The sequence below is a fragment of the Habropoda laboriosa genome, unplaced genomic scaffold, assembly GCF_001263275.1.
Source record: "Habropoda laboriosa isolate 0110345459 unplaced genomic scaffold, ASM126327v1 scaffold143, whole genome shotgun sequence".
NCBI lineage: Eukaryota > Metazoa > Arthropoda > Insecta > Hymenoptera > Apidae > Habropoda > Habropoda laboriosa.
Genome location: NW_017100404.1, coordinates 2,246,894 through 2,271,649, shown reverse-complemented (window position 1 = coordinate 2,271,649; position 24,756 = coordinate 2,246,894). Strand labels below are relative to the sequence as shown.

The 24,756-nt window shown below is 31.8% G+C and overlaps 1 protein-coding gene across 2 annotated transcripts in view; it reads left to right on the top strand.

Moving 5' to 3' along the window:
- Positions 1–23,158, top strand: part of LOC108575381 (AMP deaminase 2) — a 26,818-nt gene extending 3,660 nt beyond the window's left edge. Inside the window, exons 1-13 of one of the 2 annotated variants that reach the window (XM_017938158.1) lie at positions 5,755–5,957; positions 8,591–8,705; positions 8,934–9,111; positions 17,733–17,886; positions 20,125–20,311; positions 20,809–21,158; positions 21,301–21,498; positions 21,581–21,876; positions 21,959–22,085; positions 22,157–22,320; positions 22,413–22,707; positions 22,795–22,905; positions 22,985–23,158. In XM_017938158.1, the coding sequence (XP_017793647.1) occupies positions 8,612–8,705; positions 8,934–9,111; positions 17,733–17,886; positions 20,125–20,311; positions 20,809–21,158; positions 21,301–21,498; positions 21,581–21,876; positions 21,959–22,085; positions 22,157–22,320; positions 22,413–22,707; positions 22,795–22,905; positions 22,985–23,155 (2,325 nt within the window). In that variant the 5' untranslated portion in view covers positions 5,755–5,957; positions 8,591–8,611 and the 3' untranslated portion in view covers positions 23,156–23,158. Of the gene's footprint in view, positions 1–5,754; positions 5,958–8,590; positions 8,706–8,933; positions 9,112–17,732; positions 17,887–20,124; positions 20,312–20,808; positions 21,159–21,300; positions 21,499–21,580; positions 21,877–21,958; positions 22,086–22,156; positions 22,321–22,412; positions 22,708–22,794; positions 22,906–22,984 lie in introns of those variants that run through there. The other variant, XM_017938156.1, reaches the window with a different exon arrangement.
- The last annotated feature ends 1,598 nt before the right edge of the window (positions 23,159–24,756 follow it).

The window sequence follows — 24,756 nt, the reverse complement described above, 5'->3', positions numbered from 1 at the left end:
TGGAGATATTTTTATCACTTAATAATTTTATAATTTTTTTTGGATGGAATCATACAGGCTGTTTCTTACGTAACGTTTATATCTATATTGTAGATTTAGAAAATGAAACAAAGCAGTGATTTGTATTTCGAAAACTTTTGCAAGGTTATTTTGCCAATTAGCGCAATGCTTTCGAACAAGTACACTATTGTTGTAGGCTTTGTATTTCGAGATGTGCGTACTTATTCGAAGATTAATGAGTCAAATGACATCCTATTTTACATTCGTCTATTCAAACTATAACGTCACATGAAAAATGTAAAAACGAAAATGAACTACAAAAAAAAAACTAATAAATGATTTTATTTGAAAAAATTACATGCACTAAGTATAATTTTTCCGTTGAAAGTATTGGCAATTACGTATTAAAATAGAAACTATGAATTTGTTTCTAATATGTATAATCTTTAAATATAGAATTCGAAAACAACTTATGTAATGTTATTTTAACATAATATTTTGTTTTCATGTCAATTGAACATTTGAAATTATTGGTTCCCTTTATGAAACGCAAACCTGGCGCCACGTAATTATTCTAAAACCTAATAACTATATCATACGTGTATGAAGTTGTGACGCATGATGGCACTACTGTCAAGAAACGTATTTGAAATTTGGCATAGAGCCTACATCTTGTTTGTGTTCAACGTCCTTCTGTTTCTCTCCTTCTCGAACCCAGTAGTATTTTTGCCGTCGTATGAAGGTTCTCTGTCTGTTCGCTCACAGTATGCTAAACTGCTCGAGAGTTTTGGTACGCGAATAGAAACAAGACAACTAGCACTCGTTTTGCGACAGTATATTCCGTTTGACCATCAAGAGAACGACGGTCACCTTTACTGGTGTTTTTCCACGTCGCGGCAGGTCAATACACGAATCAACCGCTTCTTCTAATAAGCCATTTCGCATTGGTATTAGTGCTTTGGGTATAGTTGCTACATAATACGGTTACGACTTGTTGTGTTCAATCTACAGTCTAAAGTCACCGCGCTGTCAAACAGGCGTATACGCAATTATATACTTAACGTCTATGAAATTGTAGAATTTTCGTGTAATCTCGTGGATTTCTTGATACAATTAATGGATAGTGTTTGTACCAAATAATATTTGAACGCGCATTAAGCAAAACAATTAGCACGTGTGTCATAGCATCGAATAGCCCACCTATAGTTAAGTCGACGTCGGAGCATAAAATTCAGTTGTTAACTACAGCGGAAAAGCAAAAGCCACGAATTTATCGTCGTGAAGGAAACGTAAAAAATTAGTGTACTGATTCGAACGGAGAAGCTTGGTTTCTTTCTTTTTTTTTTCTTCAGAAAAGAAAAAACGTTTCCTGGAAACGTGGATAATCAAGAACGATTTGAATTATTCGAAACCTGTTTCGTGAGTGTAATTTAAAGTGGTTGGTGGTTGTTTTTTAAAAGAATTATGTCCAGTAGAGGTGTCACTACGAGAGAAAACGACTATTATATGGGCTTAAGGCTACTACCAAACTTCCTTATAGATTCCGAGGATGAAGGTAAACATTGTTTTTTATTATTTGAGAGTTATTCAACTTATTTAGGTAAGGTGAACACACCGATTTATAAATATTCATAAATGTTCAACAGTTTGTTCGTTTTTTTCTTGAAATATTAATAAATTTTTTGTGGAAATTGTGATGTAGTAAATATTATATTTATATTTAGAAAATATACAAAGGATAATTTATAGAATTGACAGAAACACAAATAAAATGTAAAAGTAGCATTTTTCAAATTTTTGCTTATATTTCCTCTCTACAATAACTTAGTTGTTCATGTTTCTATTTCATATTTTTTTACTGTAGTCATATTTTCATACTTACTGCACTTTTCCCCCGTTAGATGAATTTAATGAAATGATGCACAATATTTCATGAAAATATTAAAATAAATATTAGATTTTTTGAAATTGATAAAGAAATAATTCTATCGCTGACTGTGGCGGTTACAAAAATAAACGTACCTAGAAGATATTTGAACGTTAGTACACATTAAAAATAGGTGTTAACATCGTTTGTTACATAGTCGTTGAAGAAAAATATTAACAGGACGTTCTAAATTACTTGTTTAATTTCACTTATATTTTCAATAATTTCTCATTTTCATCGATCACATTAGTATCTTATTATTCCATTAACAAACAACATACTTATTTAAAGTTAATTGAAATTCGATACAGTACAGTCAATTATTCACCAGGTATAATGTTTCCAACACAAATATTTACTCAGTATCACCAAAATATAATTTTCGTATTTTACTTTTAATCTTCTTTTCATTTAACACAGTACAAGGATCATCGAATAAGAAATACACAGACGATAATTTCTCTTCTTACTCTCGAGTTAACCAACAATTGAAATTATCAGTAGATCGCATAAGTGATTTTAGAAGAAAGATCATATCGGCTACTGCTTCGACACTTTTTACCACCAAATGTGATACGTTATCAGTGGCTTATATACACGTTTGCACATATTATCTTGTATGCATGTGGTGGTGAATGCGTGCAATTTATGTGCACCAGTATTCTTTCGCGTTGGGAACAAGAAAGAGTTTTCCGTAAGAATCGATGACGATTCACAATTGCGCAGTTAAAATGTAAAGTTTACACAAACCAAGTGTATTATCTCCGATTGAATTGTTTCGTAGAAAGTGATAGTGTTTTTCTTGCTATACATTTACCTAATGTTTGACTTAATACTCCATTTTTTCACAATTAACGGTTATTTTTTGCAATCCTTTGTAATATTCCATTTGTTCACGCAGTATTATACTATTATTTACAAAAAAATTTCTCGCACACCTTCGAATTCGTCCTATGTTGTACTTAGTTTCGTGCAATTTTACGCAATCAAAGCGGATAGCGTAAAGTGGAATTACGGGAAGTGATTAGTGTTCGAAGGATTTCCTGTGTTTCGTACGATCATGTGCGAATCATCTCGCAGCGTGATTAAGAAATCGTATCCGAAGAAGAAAGGTGAGAAGGAATTTGTCATCTACTCTGGCTATTGTTGGAGCAAACAAATCTTCAACGATTGCATAAATATTAGGAGTATAATTTACAAAATAATGTAAATTAAAAAGGAAGTATTCAAAATGGAAGATTTAATTTCATATTACTGCCCTTTATACTAAATATCGTATGTTTCAAGATGAAGTGAATTTGTCATTTTTGTGATTTTTTAATTAGCTGCTGATAGCCAAAATTTCGTTAATTTTACAGCGTAGAAATCTTACTGCCTTGTAAACAAAATCGGTTTCTATTCTCAAAGATATATTTATTTTTAGTGTACATATATATATATATTACATGCATATATTGTAGTGGAAATTGTAAACACGGATGTTTGTATTTCTATTCGCGAATATTCATTATTTATAGACCTTTTAGTGGTATTTAAATTTCTGGCAGGTATAGTTGTGTTCAAAATGAAAAACAGATTACTAGTGGGATAGTTGATGAAATTTTGACTCATCAAAAATTTGCAAATTCCATACGTACTTGTGCCAAGAGTCTGTATCGATCTCGTTCGTGAAAAGTGGCTTCTTGGCACTTGAAGGCAGACTCTGTCTGGTCGAGTGCCAGCAGTTGATTCACCAAAAGTTGTAAATCTGAAAAGAAAGGATTCATATTTCTATATTTACATCCTAAACGTAAATACGTTCTTACGATAAGTGTAAAATCGCTGGTGGAATTTTGTCACGATCAATTATATACAATTCATCAGAAAGCATAATGTTTCTCCAAGGATAGAAGACTGAGTAAAATTTTAATGCTAAAGAATTAGTAACAGTAAAATTACAGAAATGACAAAGTCAATGGGTTTCTAATTTCTCGCCAAATTTATTTCAATTTCTAACAACGATCGTTCCAGGAAAACTATACTCGAGTATTTTTCTCAAGATTTTATCATTTTAATCGATTCGATAGAAGTAAGTATGTATAAATCGTTACGGACAGTAGTATTTTAATCCTGCCACTCTTATAAATCATTACACGCTTAAGAACTTCTTTTGAGGTAGAGTAGTTGATTAATGGATTCTTGAAACTTGTTGCGTGAAGTGGTCGATAGTTATCGTATACGCAATTTCGATAAGACGAATACAAAGTTTTCAATAAAAAGTTATCAGAAGTATTTATAGAGCGACGAATTTAAAAAGATCCTTGAGGGAGTGGTCTGATCAAGAGGAGACGTGAGAAATGGTGCAGATAAGGTGCACCGTTTTCTGCGGTTTATCTTAAATCAAATATCTCGTGTTTATCTTAATTTTCTTTCAATTCACTGCATCTGCAGCCACCTGTTAAAATAAACAATTTTTCTGCGTATCGCGAAATTATCTTATCTGATCCTTCAGAGTAACATCTTGCACTCTTTGAAGTAAGATGTTAACAATTTATAGATCTAAAGCTTGGTTACTTCTGACAGACAATTTTTTTGAATTAAAAATGAAAGGAAATTTTAAGGTTCAATTTGATGCATAATCTTGATAAATCAGCAGTACTGAAAGGAAAATGGAATTCATGGAAATAGTTAGGGGAAGAGGCTGCCTACTTGTCGTTTTCTCATCAAATAAATTGAACTTGTCTATAGCTATATACATTGTATTTTATGAATTGAATGCACCGATTAGGAAGATAAGGACAGAAAATTTGATTACATTGTAGCACGTATTTTTTGGAATTTCATCAAAAGAAATTTTCAATCAGTTTTTGTGTAAAATAACAAATTTATAGTAATTTAATAAAGAAATGTACTGTTTGAATTGTTTGAGAAATTAAATGAAATTGTTTTTATATTCTGTTGTGTTTTGTAATTTAAAAAAAATATGTAATTAAGGGAGAAACTGCTGAAGTGTTACGGTATAAAAAGTTTAATGAAAATTGATTCCTGAAATTTGTATATAATGATATTAATATTAAATATTAACACGATTCGGTGTGCACTTCGATGCAGAATATTTGCTTTAAACGGCTATACTTTGTGTAGGCGTATGCCATGTGCGTAGCTCCGAGGAATGTGGGTCAAATAAGAGTATATACGCACGCCAATTATAAGCACTATGCACATGTGCATGCAAGTACGTATGCACGCGAAAATCGTAGTAAATGCCAGAGTTATTTCTACGCATGCTATTCTTAGATATCATTAATGACTCATATTTCATTATTGTTAAATATTAATTTTAGCGTAATTACTTGAATATTTCAATATGTCGATCATCGTGAAAAGGAAACGTAGATATAGAGAAGATATTAAATTTAACGCTTCTATTAACGATTCTAATTGATGAATTTTATACTATTCGAAACTGTAGAATGTTATTGTACGTTTACCTTTTTTCCCTCCCCTTTTTTCCTTTCAATTTGCACATTAAAATGTTAGAAAATTGCTCATACATATATTCACTTATTGGAATTGCAAATGGACAAACTGGTGGTTTTACAAAGATTGATTATAACGAAGAAACACGTACATATATCTATGTATATTGTATTACAAGAACGTGCACGATAGTTAATGCTTCTTCGAAACTATTTCACGATCTCCGTGCGTAACGGCGCTACTAAGCAGAAGACGGTTGGTAGGAGATGTGCGTGTGAACACGTGAATGTATGGGTGTACGTACAGATTCTACATGTCTACTACCAAGTGCCAACTCTACGCTACAGTCAGTGTATTCGATACTCGCGACCAGTTAACGTGGTCAGTGCCCTCTGAATTACGAATTAGACGCATCTCGTTTATCTCGCACATTATTAATTCTTAACATTTTTCACGTATTGTTGTGTAGAAAAGTGTTGGTTTTAGTCAGAAAACGGATATTTTCACTTGTGTTTTCTGTGACAGTCTAACCACGAAATCGTTATCAGCATCTGAAAGCGGCGGAAGTGTGGTATATATTTGTGTGAAATGTTCAAACAAATCATCGAAATGTCGATCGTCTGTGCAATAAGTTTCATTTGCACGTGTGAAACTGTTCTAGCTTGCACGAAATGATAAACCTACTGTCAGTCGACAACGATAGGTCGTCTTTAAATATTAAAGCTGTGCTCTTGACCTCTTTTCTTAATTTGTTAATCCAAATCTTTTACCTGTTCGAATGTTTATGTTCTTATTGAAGCAATGATATTATTTACAGTATGAACAGTATTGTTTTTTAGAGACTGTATAATTTTCTTGCGATTAAGATTATACGATTATATGATATAGTTCCTGTTAGATTTGTATTTTTGGGTATTACCTGTGATACATGTACTAAAAATTGTCTAATGTGTCATGTCTTATCTATAATTGTCGGCTATGGAAAGTGTGTAAATATCTCAAAACGATTTATCTTCGATAATGATATGTGTAACTCCAAGGTTTTGGATACTCTCCAAATCAAATTGCCGATGACTCGTATGGCCAGACATTTTTTCTGGAAGTGGCGGTTTTGAACCATCGATGCTCGCTAGCTGGAACTGGTCGATTTAAATACACGAAAAACTCTATTTATAGACCGAAAACAGAACGGTTTACGGTTAATCGGATTGAATTAAAAATAGAGAACGGGGGAACGGAACACAGAGTGCTGCGTAAAAAAAAAATTAAACGTCCTCGGTTGTCACACTTCTGTTAGCGTGAGGCCGACGACAGTTTGTTATGACTGTGCAATGTGCAACCACAATTACTTGCTTATACCATCTGGCAACGGGTGACAAAAAAGTTCGCTGCACTTGACAAGTACAAACAGCGGTTGCTTTTTCATCTTATACTATTCTGCGCGTTGTGTTTTATTAATACTGCGCATGGAGTATTCTAAACGGTCATTGGTCACGATAAGTTTATTCGTTTATCAATTTTGTCAATAGAACTTTTTATTAAATATATGATAACTGTCACATTATACAAGATACTTTAATGTGTGTTTTGATTATTTCTGACTATTCTTAAACAAATACATTGAGTCTCGTTTTTAAACAAAATGGAGTTTCATATCAAGGTTTTAAAATTCTTGTAAGTTTCATTATAATAATGATATACATAAAATGATAATTTGTATTTATAAATGTTTCTCTACGACATTTTCATTACTTTCGAAATATCCTACATAACCAATCGTTTCACGTGCGACTTGAAACAGATCGCAAATATTTTTTTGCTTTCAAGTTTTTGTTACATGAATGATTAATGAACTTGGATTCCTCAAACATTTTTAAACATATTATCATTTATTTTTATTTCGAGTATTATCTTTTTTTTTCTTTCTGTATTCATAAATGTCTATTCGAGATACAAAAGTATGTAGTAGATATAGTTACGTTGGTTATACTATTCGTTTATAAAACATCGGTTCATGGAAACTGCAAATATAGCGTACGTAATTTCTAGTGTCTTTATTTTGTAAAAATTATATTTAGAAGCATTTTCTGCTTTTTATTTAAAGCTTTTAATTAAAGTAAGAATCTTTTGTCTGTCTTACAAGATGTTCGACAGCTGTCTAATCTTATTTATAATGCTATACGAACAACAACAAGGCGCTGTGATCTGAGACGTATTTTAATTATGCTTTATCTCGCAACAGTCGTGAAATATATGCTTTGTTTGTCACGTCACTGGTGTTTTGCTAAAAATTTACAGTAACCTGAGATATTTGAGATACGATAAAATCTTCTTATACAAATACAAAATGTTTGCATTATTTTCCAGAAACCTTTTGGAATATTGATTTTCGACGATATATGATATTTAGTGAGGGGACACAATCTAACAAAGATTAGATTGGTCTTTTTCATAGCTTTCAGCAATTTCAAGATCAACTTTGTTTCTTTAAGTGAAATTACGAACTTGTTTTACACATTAAGGTAGATCTTTTTAAAATTATTTATTTAAGAGATATTTTAACTTAAAGTTTAGAAAATGGCTAGTGTTTGAGAAATCATTTGAGAACCGAGTGCTTGTTTACAAACTTACTATACAGAAACATAAAGTTTCTACAATGTGAAAACGTGTGGAAACCGTCGACTAACCTCTTTTAAACTTCAAGTAGAAATATCTCTTAAACTAATGATGTTTTGAAGTATAAATAACCCAGTATGTTAAAAAGAAAAATCCATGGATTAAAAACAAATAAGAAAACAAAGTTGACCTTCAACACTTTGTAACGTCTTTTGCTCATCAAAAAGAGAGGTTATTTTTGTCTGCTTGCGCCCTCTCTGTACCACGTAAAGAAAAATGTCAAAATTCTAAAAGTTCTCAGATAAAATAATGCTAATGGTTTGATTTAAAGCAGTCATTCTGTAATCTCACATTATACAACTTAAATTTTTTTCTAATCTGAATCCGATTAAATCAGTTAATCGTCCACTTTTAACGTCTTGTTAAGATATAATTGAATAAAAAGCTCGAAATAAGAATGATTATTTATAACCGTTATCACACGAATCAGTTGGAATGAAATTTTATTGGATAAACGATCGACAGGTTCGAATGAAAAGACGTGAAAACCGTGTCGCTTCGATGTTAGAATTTTCGAAATCTTTCTAGAGGTACGACACGTTCCGCACGATGGTGCTGGGTAATGAAAACGACTATTTGACTGGATATAAGCGCAATTCTGTTACGGAATGGTTACAGAAAACGGGACAGGCAAAAAACGACGGTAATTGTCTATTTACGTTAAGGAATTTGCTACTGTAACGAAAGCGTTGTGTGGTGGTTCACAGCGATAAGTTGCACGTGAAACTTAATTTGCAATTAGCGTAGGGAATTCAAGCGAATAATCCCTCGTTAATGAGGTCTAAAGTATTTGTAGCTTTTCGTTCAAGATACATTGAACACGGCTACCCGAAGATTCCTTGAATAAAAGAAGCTTAATTTTTCGTTGCAGGAAGTGAAAGTCCAGTTTTTGGTTTGGAAGGTGGTGGAACAGTTGCAGGTGGTGGAACCTCCATGAGACATGCACCACACGAATTGCCCAATGAAATATCTGCCCCCTATGAAGTTCCACAATTTCCCATTGAACAAATAGAGAAGAAGCTGCTGATACAGAGACAATTGACCGTCAAGTAAGCAATTATATTATGTTTATATCTTTCTTCTTTCTTTTTCAGTACAAACGGATAATTAATAATGTGTTAAATTGATTGACGAATGCAAAATAGGGAAATTGTGTTGAAAAATTGACTTTGAGGTTAAATTCCAAGTGGTAAATTGTTACAAGAAAAATATTTAAAGTTATTCTTAGAATAAATATTGCATTTAGTGTGAAAGTTCTTATATGCAGAAACAAAAAATTATAGATCCAGACGGTAAGGATCTTAATTTTCGAAGTATTATCTTTTGGAAAGTTTTATCGTTTTTGTACTTTTCCATGGCGATAAAATGTTTCTACTATAGATTGTGGAAGCAAAGTTTCTTGTGGTCTACCTTATTTGAACTTACCCAAATTTTATTACGAATTATCTTAAGAGTTGCGCAAAATAATATTCTTCGTTTATCATTTATGATACCAATTGGGTCAGGAAATTTTATAAAAATATTCGACTATGTTCTTTACATGGAATTCTTCTATTTAAGTGTGTGACGATTATATACTTATTTTTAATTAATTCCCACCCAAATTTTCCGTAACATTTATATCATCAATATTCGTTGTCCTAAAATTTTTAATTTATTTTTATTATCCACCCACGTTTTATATAATTTATGTTTCGTAATTTCTTGATCTATCGTGCGATGGTTACGTGCAATAAATCAAGAACATTAATGTTTCTACGTAGAACTCTTATTTCTCATGTGTAACGAAAGCTAACTAATTTCAAACATTTGACGTGCAAGGTATTTTAATTTTATCAGACGTGCATATGTATGAACCAATAATACAATTAGAACGCATGTACCGTGCATCCTCCTAATGTACGTTAAATACATAAGATACGTTTTAAAAAATTTTACATAAGATTAAAATTTTTAAAGAGCATTGAGGAATATTTCTTTAATGCTGCTTTTCTTTGTAATGTTTAAATCACCTATATAAATGTAAAATGTGCAAATACCCATGATTTCCTCTGAAAATTTAATAACCATGTGAGCTATATAAATAAAGATTAAATAATTTTTATAATATATGCATTATGAACAATGTTTATATTAAACTTATGATATAAAATTTCATTCATTTTTATTATTTGAATAGTCAACGTAATTCTCATTACTTTTTATATTATTCTTCATAAATTTTCCATTTTTCAAGCACTGAACTCGTTCATAAAAATTTTCTCGTTTAACATTACAACGTTTCTCAAGAAAATTTAAATATTATCTTTTCTTAATTTTGTTCTTTAAACGTTTGATGTTCCAAGTCACAATTTACGTAATACCGAGCAAATACATGGCGCAATTGAGAATTTTTTTGCTGAATTAATTGAATTTTTTGCTCAATCATAAAGTTTCTGTAATTTCTCCTTGAAACTTCATAACAATTTACCATTGCAAATCTATTTCTTCTTCTGTTAATACGTAAAATATTTTGCAGTTTTACAGAATCAGAAAAAGTGAGAAAATGACGGAATCTTTGACAGTTCTGTGTACTTATAATAATTCCGTGAAATTAATTAGGAATTCTTTCCCAAAGTGTTCAAAGATTTTACACACTGTAAGATTGTTGAACAGTTTGATAAATCGATTTCGTTGCTCCAGAATTCATGAAAATTCAACACTGGAAGGAGGTCGCTCCTTTAACCCGTTGCAGTAGTTATGTGTATACGCGTTGCAGTACTTTTCAAAGCATTACTGAGAAAAATGAAAGAAAATCTTAACTGAGACAGTTTTCAGCCCCGAGCGATAGCACATTTCTGTTCTTAGAACGATTCTACGCAAATACGTCATTTTATCATTTTATTCCAATCAAAGAATCAAACCCATTGGCAAATGTTTTAACAGTGCTTAAACAGACGTACAATGATTTATTGACAATCAGTTTTCAAGTCGTGGAATTAAATAATTAAGAAACATAAAATTGTGAAAATGATAAAACATAATTTAATGTACACGAATAATTTAGCAATGTTTTCATATTATTATACTATTTGTATTAACTGAAATTTAACTAATTATTAAACAGTATAATGAAATAGGCGATTTTTCATGTAAAATTAAGTCAAATATTAATAATGAATTTTTTTTGTTTTACAGTTTCATTCTCGAGAAAATCGTATTTGAAAATAAGATTAAATTTAACAGAGTTAAAGTAACGCAGCAAATTTCAATGACGCATTTGTTCCGTTAAATTAGAAACCGCTGAAAATGTGTCTCCTCTTCTTGCGCACAAATTGGTCGGCGAAATAAATAATTACGAACCGAAACTAGTTTTGCTATGAACTACTTTTTTAATCTGACTCTATAAGTAATAATCAAATCTTATTACTAATTATGTGTACAATTCGGTTTTCTCGAAATTGGAATGTTATCTGAAAAAATTTCATTTTAAAATTTGGACTTGCTTTTGCACAAGAAATCACCTACTATTCTCGATATATCCGGTACAATTGAAGTAAATGTGACAAAATTCAACAAAATATTTGTTAGAAAAGTTCGTTATATTATTTACATCGATACAGGAATTTTAGCAGAACTCGAAACTTGCAAATGAAACGGTATTTTTTATTATTTACAAATCTAAAATCTGACAATTTTCTACGATCTTTGATTTTTCGTGCTTCGTGGATAAACGAAGGTAGGGGCAGATGTGGGAAGTCAATACGAAGTGTGTATGCATACCACGTTTTTTCAAGGTCAGTTTTCTCAAAAATAACTACTCGTAAATAAAATTGCATCGCGAAACTTCAACATAATATTTTATTCAAATTATTTATTGTGTTTTTTACCATAATAGTGTATCATAAAATTACGTCTGTTATTTGTGCACAATTATACTGAAAATATGACGCCTTAATTTTTCACATTTACTTCTTTCATTGGTCATTTTTACTGTTTCTGTGTTCTGCAAAAATTTCCTTTTTTAAAAACAATACAAGTGAATTTATTTTTGTACAAACGGCTGAAATTTAACTCTCCTTGGTAAGGAAAAATAGCATAAACACAACGTAGATCAGACAACTTAGAATCGTAGCTGAAGATCCATCTATAATTGGAATTATCAGCGAAGAGTCATGTACCTAATTCAATTCCACTCTTGGCCACTTTACAGTTGTTTGTCCCGTATCGTGTCTTTCGAGGTGAGCGGGTAAAGCTTCTGAAAATAAATTTTCCATTGTCCTCAATTTATCTTCATTAATTAGAAATCTTTGTAACAATGCAAGTGCAAGACCATCGTCAAATCGTCTGTTTCAATGAATAATCACACTTTATATCCGAGGTTAATATGTACACGTGAGTGCGAAGTTAAAATTTTTGCAATAAAATAAATTCGAAACAATGTCAAATTATTTTCAAACGTACTGTGTATAATTTCGAAATTTTTATTTGAAATAAATCATGTTATAACACGTTCCACTTACGCAACCTTCTTATACTTGTATGATGGACTTAAGTAAAATAATCTTTTTTAATCAGACGAAACTTTGTATAGAAATTATATAGCAATGACCATCAAAATGATCATCGATAAAATTGTCCTAAACGAGGGTTCTGTTTCGTACGCAGTACAGTACCGATCAATAATTTAACACCGAATTTGTCTGACTGCGTTGGAGTTATTTAACCCACTATGATAGGTCATGATGTGTGTGTATTTCAAAAAATGGTAAAATTTGTAAAAGAAATACTTGCAAAAAGTTGCATCTATTTTTTTATGCCATTTGGCATTTTTTCAAGATACTTTTAATTTGCGTGCTTAATTTTTATTTACTACTTGGCTCAAGTAGTTGAGCCAATTTTTTCTCTGTTAAAAAAAAAAAATTGTAAAGTGTTTTTAGCAAAGGCACAATTTGGAAGATGAATGATAATTGCACTACTACAAGAATTAATTATTCTTCTTCTTCCTATATATAATATGTTTCTATATTTTTGGTTTAAAGAATGTAATCTTAAAATGCAGCACACGTTACGTCACCTTTACAATCCGCTAAAATCCACTACTCTGAAATTCCAGCAATAAGTTCTTAAGTTCTATTAACAACTGCTTAACCTGTTTTGCACGGTTAAAAAAGTGATTAAGGCAAGCATTTTAAATCATATTTTATATATTTATACTACTATAAACATTGAAATATTTCTGGTTTGTACTAACCATTTAAAAAAAAAATGATATTTTTGAAGAGAAAGTTTTTTTACAATATATTAAAGTTAGCAAAAGAACATTGCAACTTTTAACTCTGAAAAATGCCTAATGTGTCGTCGAACTGGTTTGACTACCTGTAAAGAAGTGATTCTACGTGAAAAAGTAAATAAAAAATACAGAGTAATAATTTTTCCCATGTGAAACTTCGTTATCGAAGAAATCGATGTTGAAAATTTATCGAGTACGCGTGCACTTTCGCGTGGCCTCACCTATGCCTCGTTCTAACAGACGTTACGAACTAATTATATTACTGTTCATATTTGTTCGTCGTACAGGATACTAAATGATGTCTAATGAAACTGAAGCTTTCCCCCTTTAATAATTGTATTTTAAAAAATGTAAAAACTACTGAAAATAGCTCTGCTTCCTTTCACCGCTGTAATTAAATTCTACGTAATATGTTATACTTACGAGACGAAGCTTCGTATGAGAAAAATATTACCTTATATCGTCGACTGAATCCTTCGTTGAAGATCACCCTTTCTCTGAGTACTAGCCACGTTGTAAACGGTACGTTCATTACAAAGAAAAAATTCATTTCGAAATACGTTTCAAATACCTTTTTCAATGCTTCAACATCGATATATAATACTCTCTACCACCGTTTTCCAAATGATCTTTGAAAATTTCTCGGAGAAAAGGAATCGCATGTTACTCTGCAGTAATATCTTGTTACGTTTTCTTCGCGATAGACGCATAGCTCTTTTCTCGTAACCTACATTTAAAACAAGTGGTAAATGTTTATGCTGGACACACGGATAATGGCGAGAAAACGTAACGGAAGGTTACGTCGACGGAAATGGAATGTATAAGTGTTCGTTGGTAGGTAGTTGGACAATGTGGAAGATGCCGTGGGGAGGGGAAGGGGTTGCTCACGACTGGCCCTCACGGTCGTCCGTTCAGTAGTCGTGCGACCATCGAAATGGTAGGAAGCGTGCGACGGAATGCGCTGTGTGCAACGTAGATCTTTTCCGGTTCACCACCAAGAAATATCACGCTCGTGTTGGAACGACTGCATGATTCCCCGGTCGGCTTTACGATAGCCTTTCATGACCTCACGGCGAGCATTTTCGAGGCCAGGCTATGTGAGTTGACGTATCGATCGACAGAAATTTCACTCTTGCGAACTCTGTGCGTTGATTGTGCCCCGTCGTGACCACCACCGAGATTACGCGAATGAGAAAATGTATCGATGAACCACGAACAGAAGGGAGAGAACGAAGCCGATGACTTCGACTTTTTCTCCATGCTTCTTTCCGATCGTACGGAACGATAAAATCGTTGAACGAATTCTCTCTCTCTCTCCCATTTTTTTTTTGCACACGCACGACTCGACGACGCGAGATGTTCCCTGTTTAGCCGACAGAGATTAGTTTCTGCGAGAATTTCGTTACCGTGGAAAGAAAGTTTAAGTGGTATTTAGTATCGTCAGGGTTTTGTACGTGTGCTTCTGGCAAGTTGTAATAGGCTGCGCGTAGAAAATTTATGCTGCTGCAGAGAGTTCGTTTCTCTGCTTATGAATCGTTACGAATATACCATTTCCACCATTCCGTATATACGAAGGCACGATCGAATTGTCGATCGTGCATAGAAATCGTGATCGTTCGTTTCTCACCTTTATGGTAAATCAATTTTTCACGTAACTGTTAGAATTGCAGCAACATATGGACGAATACAATGATATACTGGTACTCAGTTCCACTTAACTCTCATCGATTTGTTAGTGAAAATAGGTTCAAGTCTTTTTCGAATGGTTATTGTCGTGTAGAAACGCTATCACGATTCAAGTGTTCGATAGTTGAACCGTATACACGTTATTTTCGCATAAATTTACTCTATCATAGATTCACGCGTATTATGTGTTAAATAACAAGTATTTATACATTTCTTAAATGTAAGTGCGTTGACTTTTGCCACCTTTTCACAGTGAAACTAAACGAGAATTTTGTAATCTGAAAACTGAACATTCTACTTGATTTATTGCGATAACGCTGAAACAATAGTACGTCAGTGAACTGTTTGTTGATAATTTTGCCTGATAATATAGAAATGCGACATAGTTTTCGAAATTGTTTCATTATTCTTTCTCGTTAAATTATTTCACGGCTGCAGAGTGATACAAATTGTAAATTGGGCAATTATCGGAGAGAAACAAAAGGATATTATCGACAGAATCAAACTTTTTGAACGAGGAAACAATCAAAATGAAGTAAACAATATATAAAAGGAGAGAAAAGGAAAATTTCGAATAGAAGTTAATAACAGAAAACTGTAACATCGTTCTGCTATTTTAATATTGAACCATTCGTGATTATTTCCTTTTTCAATTTTTGCGACGAATAAAGAAAGATTTAAAAAGGCATACCAAGAAAAGGGGAGTTTTCCTTATGAAACGTTCCGTTTTTCGGCCGCTGTCAGCGTGCATGCAAGAGACGTTAAAGACGTAAAAAACGAGAAGAATCGTGTGTATCATGTTCGCTGGTGCGAACGAATCGAAACGATGGCTCAGGGATAATAGGATACTCTTGAGGTAAATTAAAATGCCCTAATCATGATTGCTCACCCCTTTTAAACAGAAACGTTTATCGTTCGGTTCGAAATATTTAATCACATTAGCCAGTGTCGAATTGTTTTTTGTCGTTCAATATGCTATTTTTGCAATTTTTATTTACTTACACCTATTATATAACTATAACCGTTGATTTTTTCTTTTACTTTTTTTTCTTCTCTTTTTTATTTTTGTAAAAAGGCAAAGTACAAAATTTGATTTTTTTTTTTGTTTTTCTACGAACGACAGCTAAAATACTTGGATAGCGTAGATTAGCCAGTAATCATTTTAGCGCAGCTTTAGACTTGAATTTTTATTTTTTGTCTGGTTACAAGTATGCAAGTATTTGTTAAATTTTAAATTCGAAGATCTACGTTATGGCGGCAATCGCCCTGCGACGTTTAATTTTCTTCTGTACAGTATTTTCGTGTTGAAAAGCTATATATAGTTAGATAGTTCATTTTTATATACACATATATCATTTTTTTTTTTATTATTACGTACGTTTACGTATTGTTTTCTTTACACTACTGGAAATATATACATGCTAGCCATTTTATTGGTAATTAATTTATAGATAAGTACGAAGAGTTTTGGACAATAAAAGTGTCGAGAAGTGTCTCATGCCTAAAAACCAGCAGAACAGATGTGAATTGTAAGAATTATAGTTTGTAGTGTAACAAACATGCGACGCAGAATTTTGGGATATAAAAGAAAAAGCCTGCTGATAAGGTTAACAGCTTCTCTGAATGGTTGTTAATGATAAAAACAGGTCGATAAATTTAGTAAATATAATTATAAGCTAAAAATGATTCTCGAGTAAAAGAAATCAAGTATGATACGATTATATTATTCCTGAATTTCAAATTCAACATGGGATTCTGAAGAAAATATTAGTAACTTTCGGTCATAAAATTATGAAGCCATACATTGAAGCTACCTCTTATCGTACAATTTCATTTATTCCATTTTACGCAATAACACGTGTATGTTTATTGATAGACCGTAAAAACTGACTGTTTTGTTGAAACACGAAATTAAGTTTTATACGCATTAATTTCAACATCATTTCAACAATGAGAGAAAAAAAAATAAGTAATCGCTAGAAACGCCCGGAAAAAGAAGTAACAACAATATCTATGGTCCTACGAAGAAACTGCTTTTCACGAGAGAAAAAGAAATTCTCTGATAAGCTGGGCAAAAAAAGAGTAGTATTATAAATAAATATGCGTTTCACCGCGGGGTTTCGACCTTTGTGTAGCCAAGGTCAAGTATACGTACATAATCTTGCCCGGCATTTATCAAAATCGTGCAATAATTCTAATAAAATACACCGTAATACTATAATATTTGCATCTGTTAAATTGTTACAAAGGAATTGAACGCTTGGCAAATTTGTTGTAATATATAAATATCTGGTATTCTTGTGCCTGTAGCCAGAGAGAAGTGCGTGTTGAAAAAAGAAAAATTCTGCAAGAATTTTCTTCTTTTTCTTTTTTTCTTTTTTTTCTCTTTTTTTTTTTTTTTGAAGAAAAAAGAAAACCTTCAGCAACATTTCAGGATATATAGAACTATATATTTTTTTGGTTTAAGTATGTGAATACTTGTAGATATATATATACCTCCCGATTCTCGAAATATGTTAAATAAATTGATTTTTCGTATAAATTGTTTTTAAGTAATTGTTATTCTATACCCTTTTATGTATATTAGTTAGGTATACAATTAGTGATGTTTGTACAGACTTTACTGTCAGCGCTTTGCTCTCTTTTTGTCGCTATTCAGATTTTTCTTTCATTCTTCACGAGTAAAAAATCATGTTTTGAGTGTTCTTTCAGAGCTGCTAAGGATCTAGAGGAACGTCGTAGCCATTATGAACCATCGATTGGTCCCGGTGTATCAGATGATGTCGATCATCTTTTCAATCTCGAGGAAAATGACTTTGTCCCGCATTTCCAGAGAGTCTCCATATCTGGTGAAGATACTTCCGGGGTACGTTGACAATTGAATGGCAGCCTTTATTATTAAATTTAACTAAAATTCATGTCACATATGTATCTCGTCACAAAATTCTAATCATTTCGTTGGATTCCAAATATTGGAATCTTTTCATGTAAAAACGATTACTCAATTTTTCTATCAAATTTAGTGCCGCGAGAGATCCACAGGTGTGTTCAAGATTTTTTAGTGCAAGTTAAAAAAGTAACGGGATAAAATTTTTGTTTTTTGTAAATCAGTGAAAAATGTATACTATTTTCGTCGGATGGGCGAAAAAATGTAATACATTTTTTTGCGTACCGTAGAATTCTAGTAATTAGTTCATTTGAGATGTGAGATAAAAAAAAAAATAGTTAATAATCGCTGCTGCATATGTTGCAATGGATACGAATTGATCGGGTTCGTACATAAAATCTGTGTTACGTAGGAGATTGTGTCTTTTTTGAGATTTCTATGAGAAGAAACCCTAAGAATGCTGCCTTACGTAGGAAACCCTTGTTACCTACCAACCTCTCCTCCCCTTTCGTTACCAGTCCCTTGTTCCATCATTTTATAAGAAGCTTTTTTTTTCAAACTTTAAACAATTATCTTGCTCAGTTTATGACGATTTAAATGTTCGCTTCGCTTTCGAGCAGAAAATGATAAAATAAAGTATTTGTTAAAAAAGAAGAAAGAATAATAAAATAGAAACAAAGAGTGTAATGCAGAGTCACTCAGAAACCAAAGTGACCAACTCTGTCAAATTAAATTTATCGAATTTATTTTATTTATGAAGAATTAAACAGTAAGCATGTGCTTCTTTTTGATACTAAAATTAGAAGAATATGAAAAAGGGGAGTGAACCATTTTGGCTTTCTGAATGACTCATATATGTGAGATGTATTATAGATCCACATTTCGTACATTGTACAAACATATATACTTTATGTACTTATATAATATTTATTTACATAATTTATTATACAATAGAAAAGTATATATGCAGATGGTACACGTGTAGAGTGTTACGTTAATAAATTTATCGGAATTTCATTACAGGTATATTTAAATCAGGTTATCAAATACTTCATTCTACAATTAGAGCGTTGAACTGATAAATGTTAAAAATTTATTTATAACGCTGAAATCGTAATAATGTGTATACTCAATAGGAAATCATTATAGTAGGGTTGCGTTTATTAAACGCCGAAAGGTCACGTTAATTAAACAGCAGATATTTTTACCTACACGCAGAAATGTTTCTTTTTATTTTACCCCAACATCACATTTTCTAATTAATCTTTTGAACGTAGTAGAAAAAGAAATATTTTATATAATTCTGTTTTTTCCTCTTCTGTGTATCTTGAAGATCTTTTTACTTGACATGTAAAAATATGGTCGAATCTTGGACTCGATTTTATTAAAAATTGCTCAAGAATACGTTAAAGTGACTCTGATTGGAATAAAAGAATCGTTAAAAAAGTTCACTTTTTATGCGACAAAATAACGGATTCATGGTTCTAAAGCAAATATGCTTTCACTCGTATCCTGTTTCAACAATAGCGTTGGTTCAAGTTCGAGCAATTCTTGGAACAAAACTTGTACGGGTCAATTAAACGATACCGATTCTGAACAACGCTTAATTGACGCGACCCTACTGTATATTATATGCTTTCTTAGTATTATTCGACGCTTCTTCGAGAATTTTTTCAGAGAATTAACTTCTCACGAATAACTTAGGATTGTAAATTTAAACGGCACACCTAGATTCTTAGACCTTGCTAAAGAAAACGTTCAAAGAAAATGTGTTGACAAATATTTCTGTACTCTAAATAAAAGATACAACTGTAATCGATAATTAACACACTCGTTAACTTTTTATGAAGAAACGTGACGAATATATTTGTAATAATTTTAAGTAAGAATTGTATTTATAAGAATTTTAAATAAGAATTTTATCTATACTCAATGCAGAAAGCTTCTTATAACAAAGTATAACAAACTTCACGTTTCAACAGTATTTTATTATTATGTAAAAGAGATTATAACAAAGTAGATTAACCTTTCTCACAAGTGTACTGATAAACCTGCAAGATTGCGTTAATTGAACGTGACTCTTGACTGGTGGCGTCGAATTAACGAAACCCTAACAAAATGTCTTCTCCACCTTGTATTGATCATATTGCGTAATAATTTAAAGAGACAAAGAATGAATGAAATGATTGATATATATATATATATATACATCCCTAGGTACCCTTGGAAGATCTTCAACAGGCATCCCAGATGTTGATCCAAGCATTGGCCATACGTGAGAAATACATGAACAATTCTAAACAAAGCTTTCCATCGATAACGTCACGATTTCTGCGTAGTGCCGACAAAAGGCCGGTGAACAGTGACGATGAAGTTCAACACGATGATCGTAAAGCTATCGCAGGTACATAAACCAAACTCGTGAAGTATCATTTCTTTTTTTCTAAATACTTAATCCTTTCTTTTGAAATTAATCCATCAGTAAGTTAAGTATTTTAATGTTCACCAGAACATGTATGTTAAATGTTCATGACGTAAAGTCAGGTTTAATGTGCTGTTTCTTAAGGTATAAAGTTGCTGTCAGAGGTTGAAAGTGAAATTGTGGATGTTCGTTCTGACGCAGACATTGATGCTTTGATCAAAGACGCTCATTGGAAAGGTTCCTCATCCCCTGTTTATCCTTCATCGAACAGTTTCCCTTCGAATCACGTTACACCTTCTGCATTCATTCATTTATTCAATCCACATGTATCAGTTTCTTTGACATGTGTTTTTATGTATAACGATTAAGTCTCTGGTAGAAAGAAAAAAAAACGAATCAAGTATAATTAGAAGTAATTAACTTGAGAGAAGAATTTTCTGTTAATGTATCTGTTCTCCGTGAACAATTGTTATTATTAGATCATCCTGTGCACGCACCTGCATCTCGAGGAGATCCGTGGGAATGCGAATTTCCTCCGACAAAGAATTACAAAATTGCCCCTGTTAACGGTGTCTTCAATCTCTATGCTAACGAAGAAGATTTTGATAATGGGATGCCAATTCCTTACTCGTATCCTGATTTAGCGACTTTTGTCAGGGACATGAACGTGTTCTGCGCTATGATCGCCGATGGCCCGCTAAAATCCTTTTGCTACAGAAGACTGAGTTACCTTTCGTCGAAATTCCAACTACATGTATTGTTAAACGAGCTTAGAGAACTTGCCAGTCAGAAAGCAGTTCCCCATAGGGACTTCTATAACATCAGAAAGGTCAGTATAGGAGAGACGTGTAGTAGACAGTAGATGAAATTATCGTTACAAGTTTACATCATGAACATTTTCAACATTTTATTTGAACGAGATATACTTGTGAGAAAAGTGAAATAACTGTTTTTGTTTTTATCGTTTTCAGGTCGATACGCATATTCATGCGGCATCTTGTATGAATCAGAAACACCTACTTAGGTTTATCAAGAAAACTTTGAAAAATCATGCGGACGAAATTGTAACATGTTCGAAAAATGGAGAAACAATGACACTTCGAGAAGTATTTCAGTCGATGAATCTAACGACGTACGATCTCAGCGTTGATATGCTGGACGTGCATGCAGTGAGTTTGCGTTGATCTTACATGTGTAAAGAATTGAGTTAGTCGAGCATGAAGCTTAAAAATTTCTAACGTCCTCTTTTAGGATAGAAATACGTTTCATAGGTTCGATAAATTCAATGCCAAGTACAATCCGATCGGTGAAAGTCGCCTTCGTGAAGTGTTTCTAAAGACGGATAACTATCTGAACGGTAAATTTTTCGCACGTATAATTAAAGAAGTTGCCAGCGATCTTGAAGAATCGAAATATCAAAACGCGGAATTGCGTCTTTCGATTTACGGTAAAAATCCAGAGGAATGGGACAAATTGGCCAAATGGGCTATTCAAAGCGACGTATATTCGGATAATGTGCGCTGGCTCATTCAAATTCCGCGGCTTTAGTAAGTTCTTATGATATACACTAAATATAGTTTGTTGTAATTAATACTTATCACAAAATAATTGTGTACTGTTTCTATACAGTGATATTTTTAAGCTGAACAAATTGATGACAAACTTCCAAGAGATTCTGAATAACATCTTCCTTCCTCTCTTTGAAGTGACAAATGACCCCAACACTCATCCAGAACTACATAAATTCCTTCAATATGTAAGTAGGTTTAGTAAATAAATTTTAGGAATATTCAGAATTAATAATATTTATTTTGATTCTTGTCATAGGTAATAGGATTTGATTCGGTTGATGATGAAAGTAAACCTGAAAATCCTACATTTGACAAAGATGTTTGTCCACCCCAAGAATGGGATGATATTGAAAATCCTCCCTATGGATATTATCAATACTACACTTACGCTAATATGACCGTTTTGAATCATTTCAGAGCGTAAGTTTATTCTTAGCAATTTGTGTATCTCTTGTATAATATTTTGTTTAGACAAATTATAAGTATCTACGTATACAATTTATGGTTTACAGGGAACAAGGTTTAAATACTTTTGTTCTTAGACCTCATTGTGGTGAGGCTGGTCCCATTCAACATCTTGTGTGCGGTTATATGATGGCAGAAAACATTTCCCACGGTCTTTTGCTTCGAAAAGTTCCAGTACTGCAGTATTTATATTACTTGGCACAAATTGGGATCGCAATGTCACCTCTTAGTAATAACTCACTCTTTTTAAATTATCATCGTAATCCTCTACCAGAATATTTAGCAAGAGGATTGTGCGTAAGCCTTTCCACAGACGACCCTCTCCAATTTCATTTTACGAAGGTCAGTATAATGTGAATATTTTATTTATTCTTTCGAAATATATATTTGTTGTAGGATTTTCATATTTGTTTTATATAAATTTTGTAGGAACCTTTAATGGAAGAATACAGTATTGCTGCGCAAGTATGGAAACTTAGTTCATGCGATATGTGTGAATTAGCGCGCAATTCAGTACTTATGAGTGGTTTCCCACATAAGGTATACATTATATTTCTACAGATATACATGAGGTATGTACAAACCAATACCGTGTAAAAATTTTTTTTTTATCTTGCAGAGTAAACAATACTGGCTTGGGCCAAATTATACTAAAGAGGGAGTAGCCGGTAATGATATTACGCGAACAAACGTACCGGATATTCGGGTGGCCTATAGATACGAAACATTAGTAGACGAATTATCGAATATTTTTAAAGTCGTCGAAAACCCCCAAGCCATTCTAATTTAATTCTTAGCGATAGTACAAAGAAATCTTGAAATATGATAGTTATTCTATGACCATAAGTGGTATCCATAAAATTCAATGAAACTGCGATGAAAACTATTTGTAGGATGAATCTTACAATTTGAATAACTATGTGATTTATGCCAATAATTGTTATTAATTTTTGGTGACTTCTTTGTAAAATACCTCTTTTATTAAATGTACGACTATGTCAGCAATACTTTCTTTAACATTAGTTGTAAAAACGCGATATACAATTTAAATTATTTTGTTCAAATGTCACTTAACGATTTATATATTACAGTAATGTTAAATGACGATTTATACTGGATAATTTGAAATTTCTGTTTTGTTCTGTAAATTGTTTTAAATATAAAAACAAATTTATTCTTAAGAGTATATATAAAATATGTTACAAGAAAACGTCTTTCACTCAGGTCGCTGAATTTGAATGTAAAACAGGGAAAAATTAATCTCAAATTTTTCATATACGTTGACCAATTTAAGAGTAATTAGGTACTAGATAAGGTTCCGATTTTAAGTGTTACTATCTTTAGTATATATATTCAATTAAATATGATTGAGTGAATCAAACTAGAACTGAGTACCACGTTAATTTTATGTAAAAAAAAAAAAGAAAAAAAAATGTAAAGTATTGCAAGGCAACAATTCATTTTTCACTTTTTAGTCATACTAAAAAATGTCAGCCCAATTTTTTGAATTTTAGTTTTATTTTCTTACCTTTTTGTACATTTATACAGAAATTGTGTATGAAATTTGTTTCTAAAAGTACGTTTGAATTCGAATACAGATAGTTAGTTCATAAATTGTATCTCATATTATAATTTTCATAACTATTAACGTAAGCATTAAATGTGAAGGCACTAATTTTAGTACCTTTTATAAATCCATTAGATTCACATTGTAACAAAAACCGTAGAATTTATTTTAAATTCGCTAGTATGTAATTATAAATTTTTCTTTAGTTTTCTACAAAACTGTCCGATTAACGAACTTTTATTGGCAAATATATGAACATTCATTAGCGAGACCTAACATTGAATATAAATTGTTGCTAGGTAGAAAAAAGTGTATGTATTGTATAAAGTATATTCTATAAAACAAAAATATACTTGTATCGTTAAAATAGTTTTGTGTTATCAATATAAAAATCATAGTTAAAACATTTTAGCTTCCATGAAAAACATCTTTGGACAATGCTATAAGCTTAAAAGCTAATTCAGTTTATAATATAAACTATACATATAAAAATTACCAGTAAACAATTAAAAAAAGGATGTGTATATATATTTATCATGTACAAAACTACACAAAAAGAGCACTGTGTGCATTATAAGTAATAAGTACATGAATAAATTATATATTTGTTATGTAGCTTGAAACTAATAATTTTTATAAGTATTAGTTATCATATGCATTCTAGACAACTATTGTAATGTCAGAAAATGTAACTTCACATATACTTTTTCAAACAGAAAAAATATGTACATTTTTATATGTATCTATTTTATACATGTATATGTTAAACTTATTCACATGAATAAATAATATAATGAACATTTAAATTTGATATGTAACCTTGC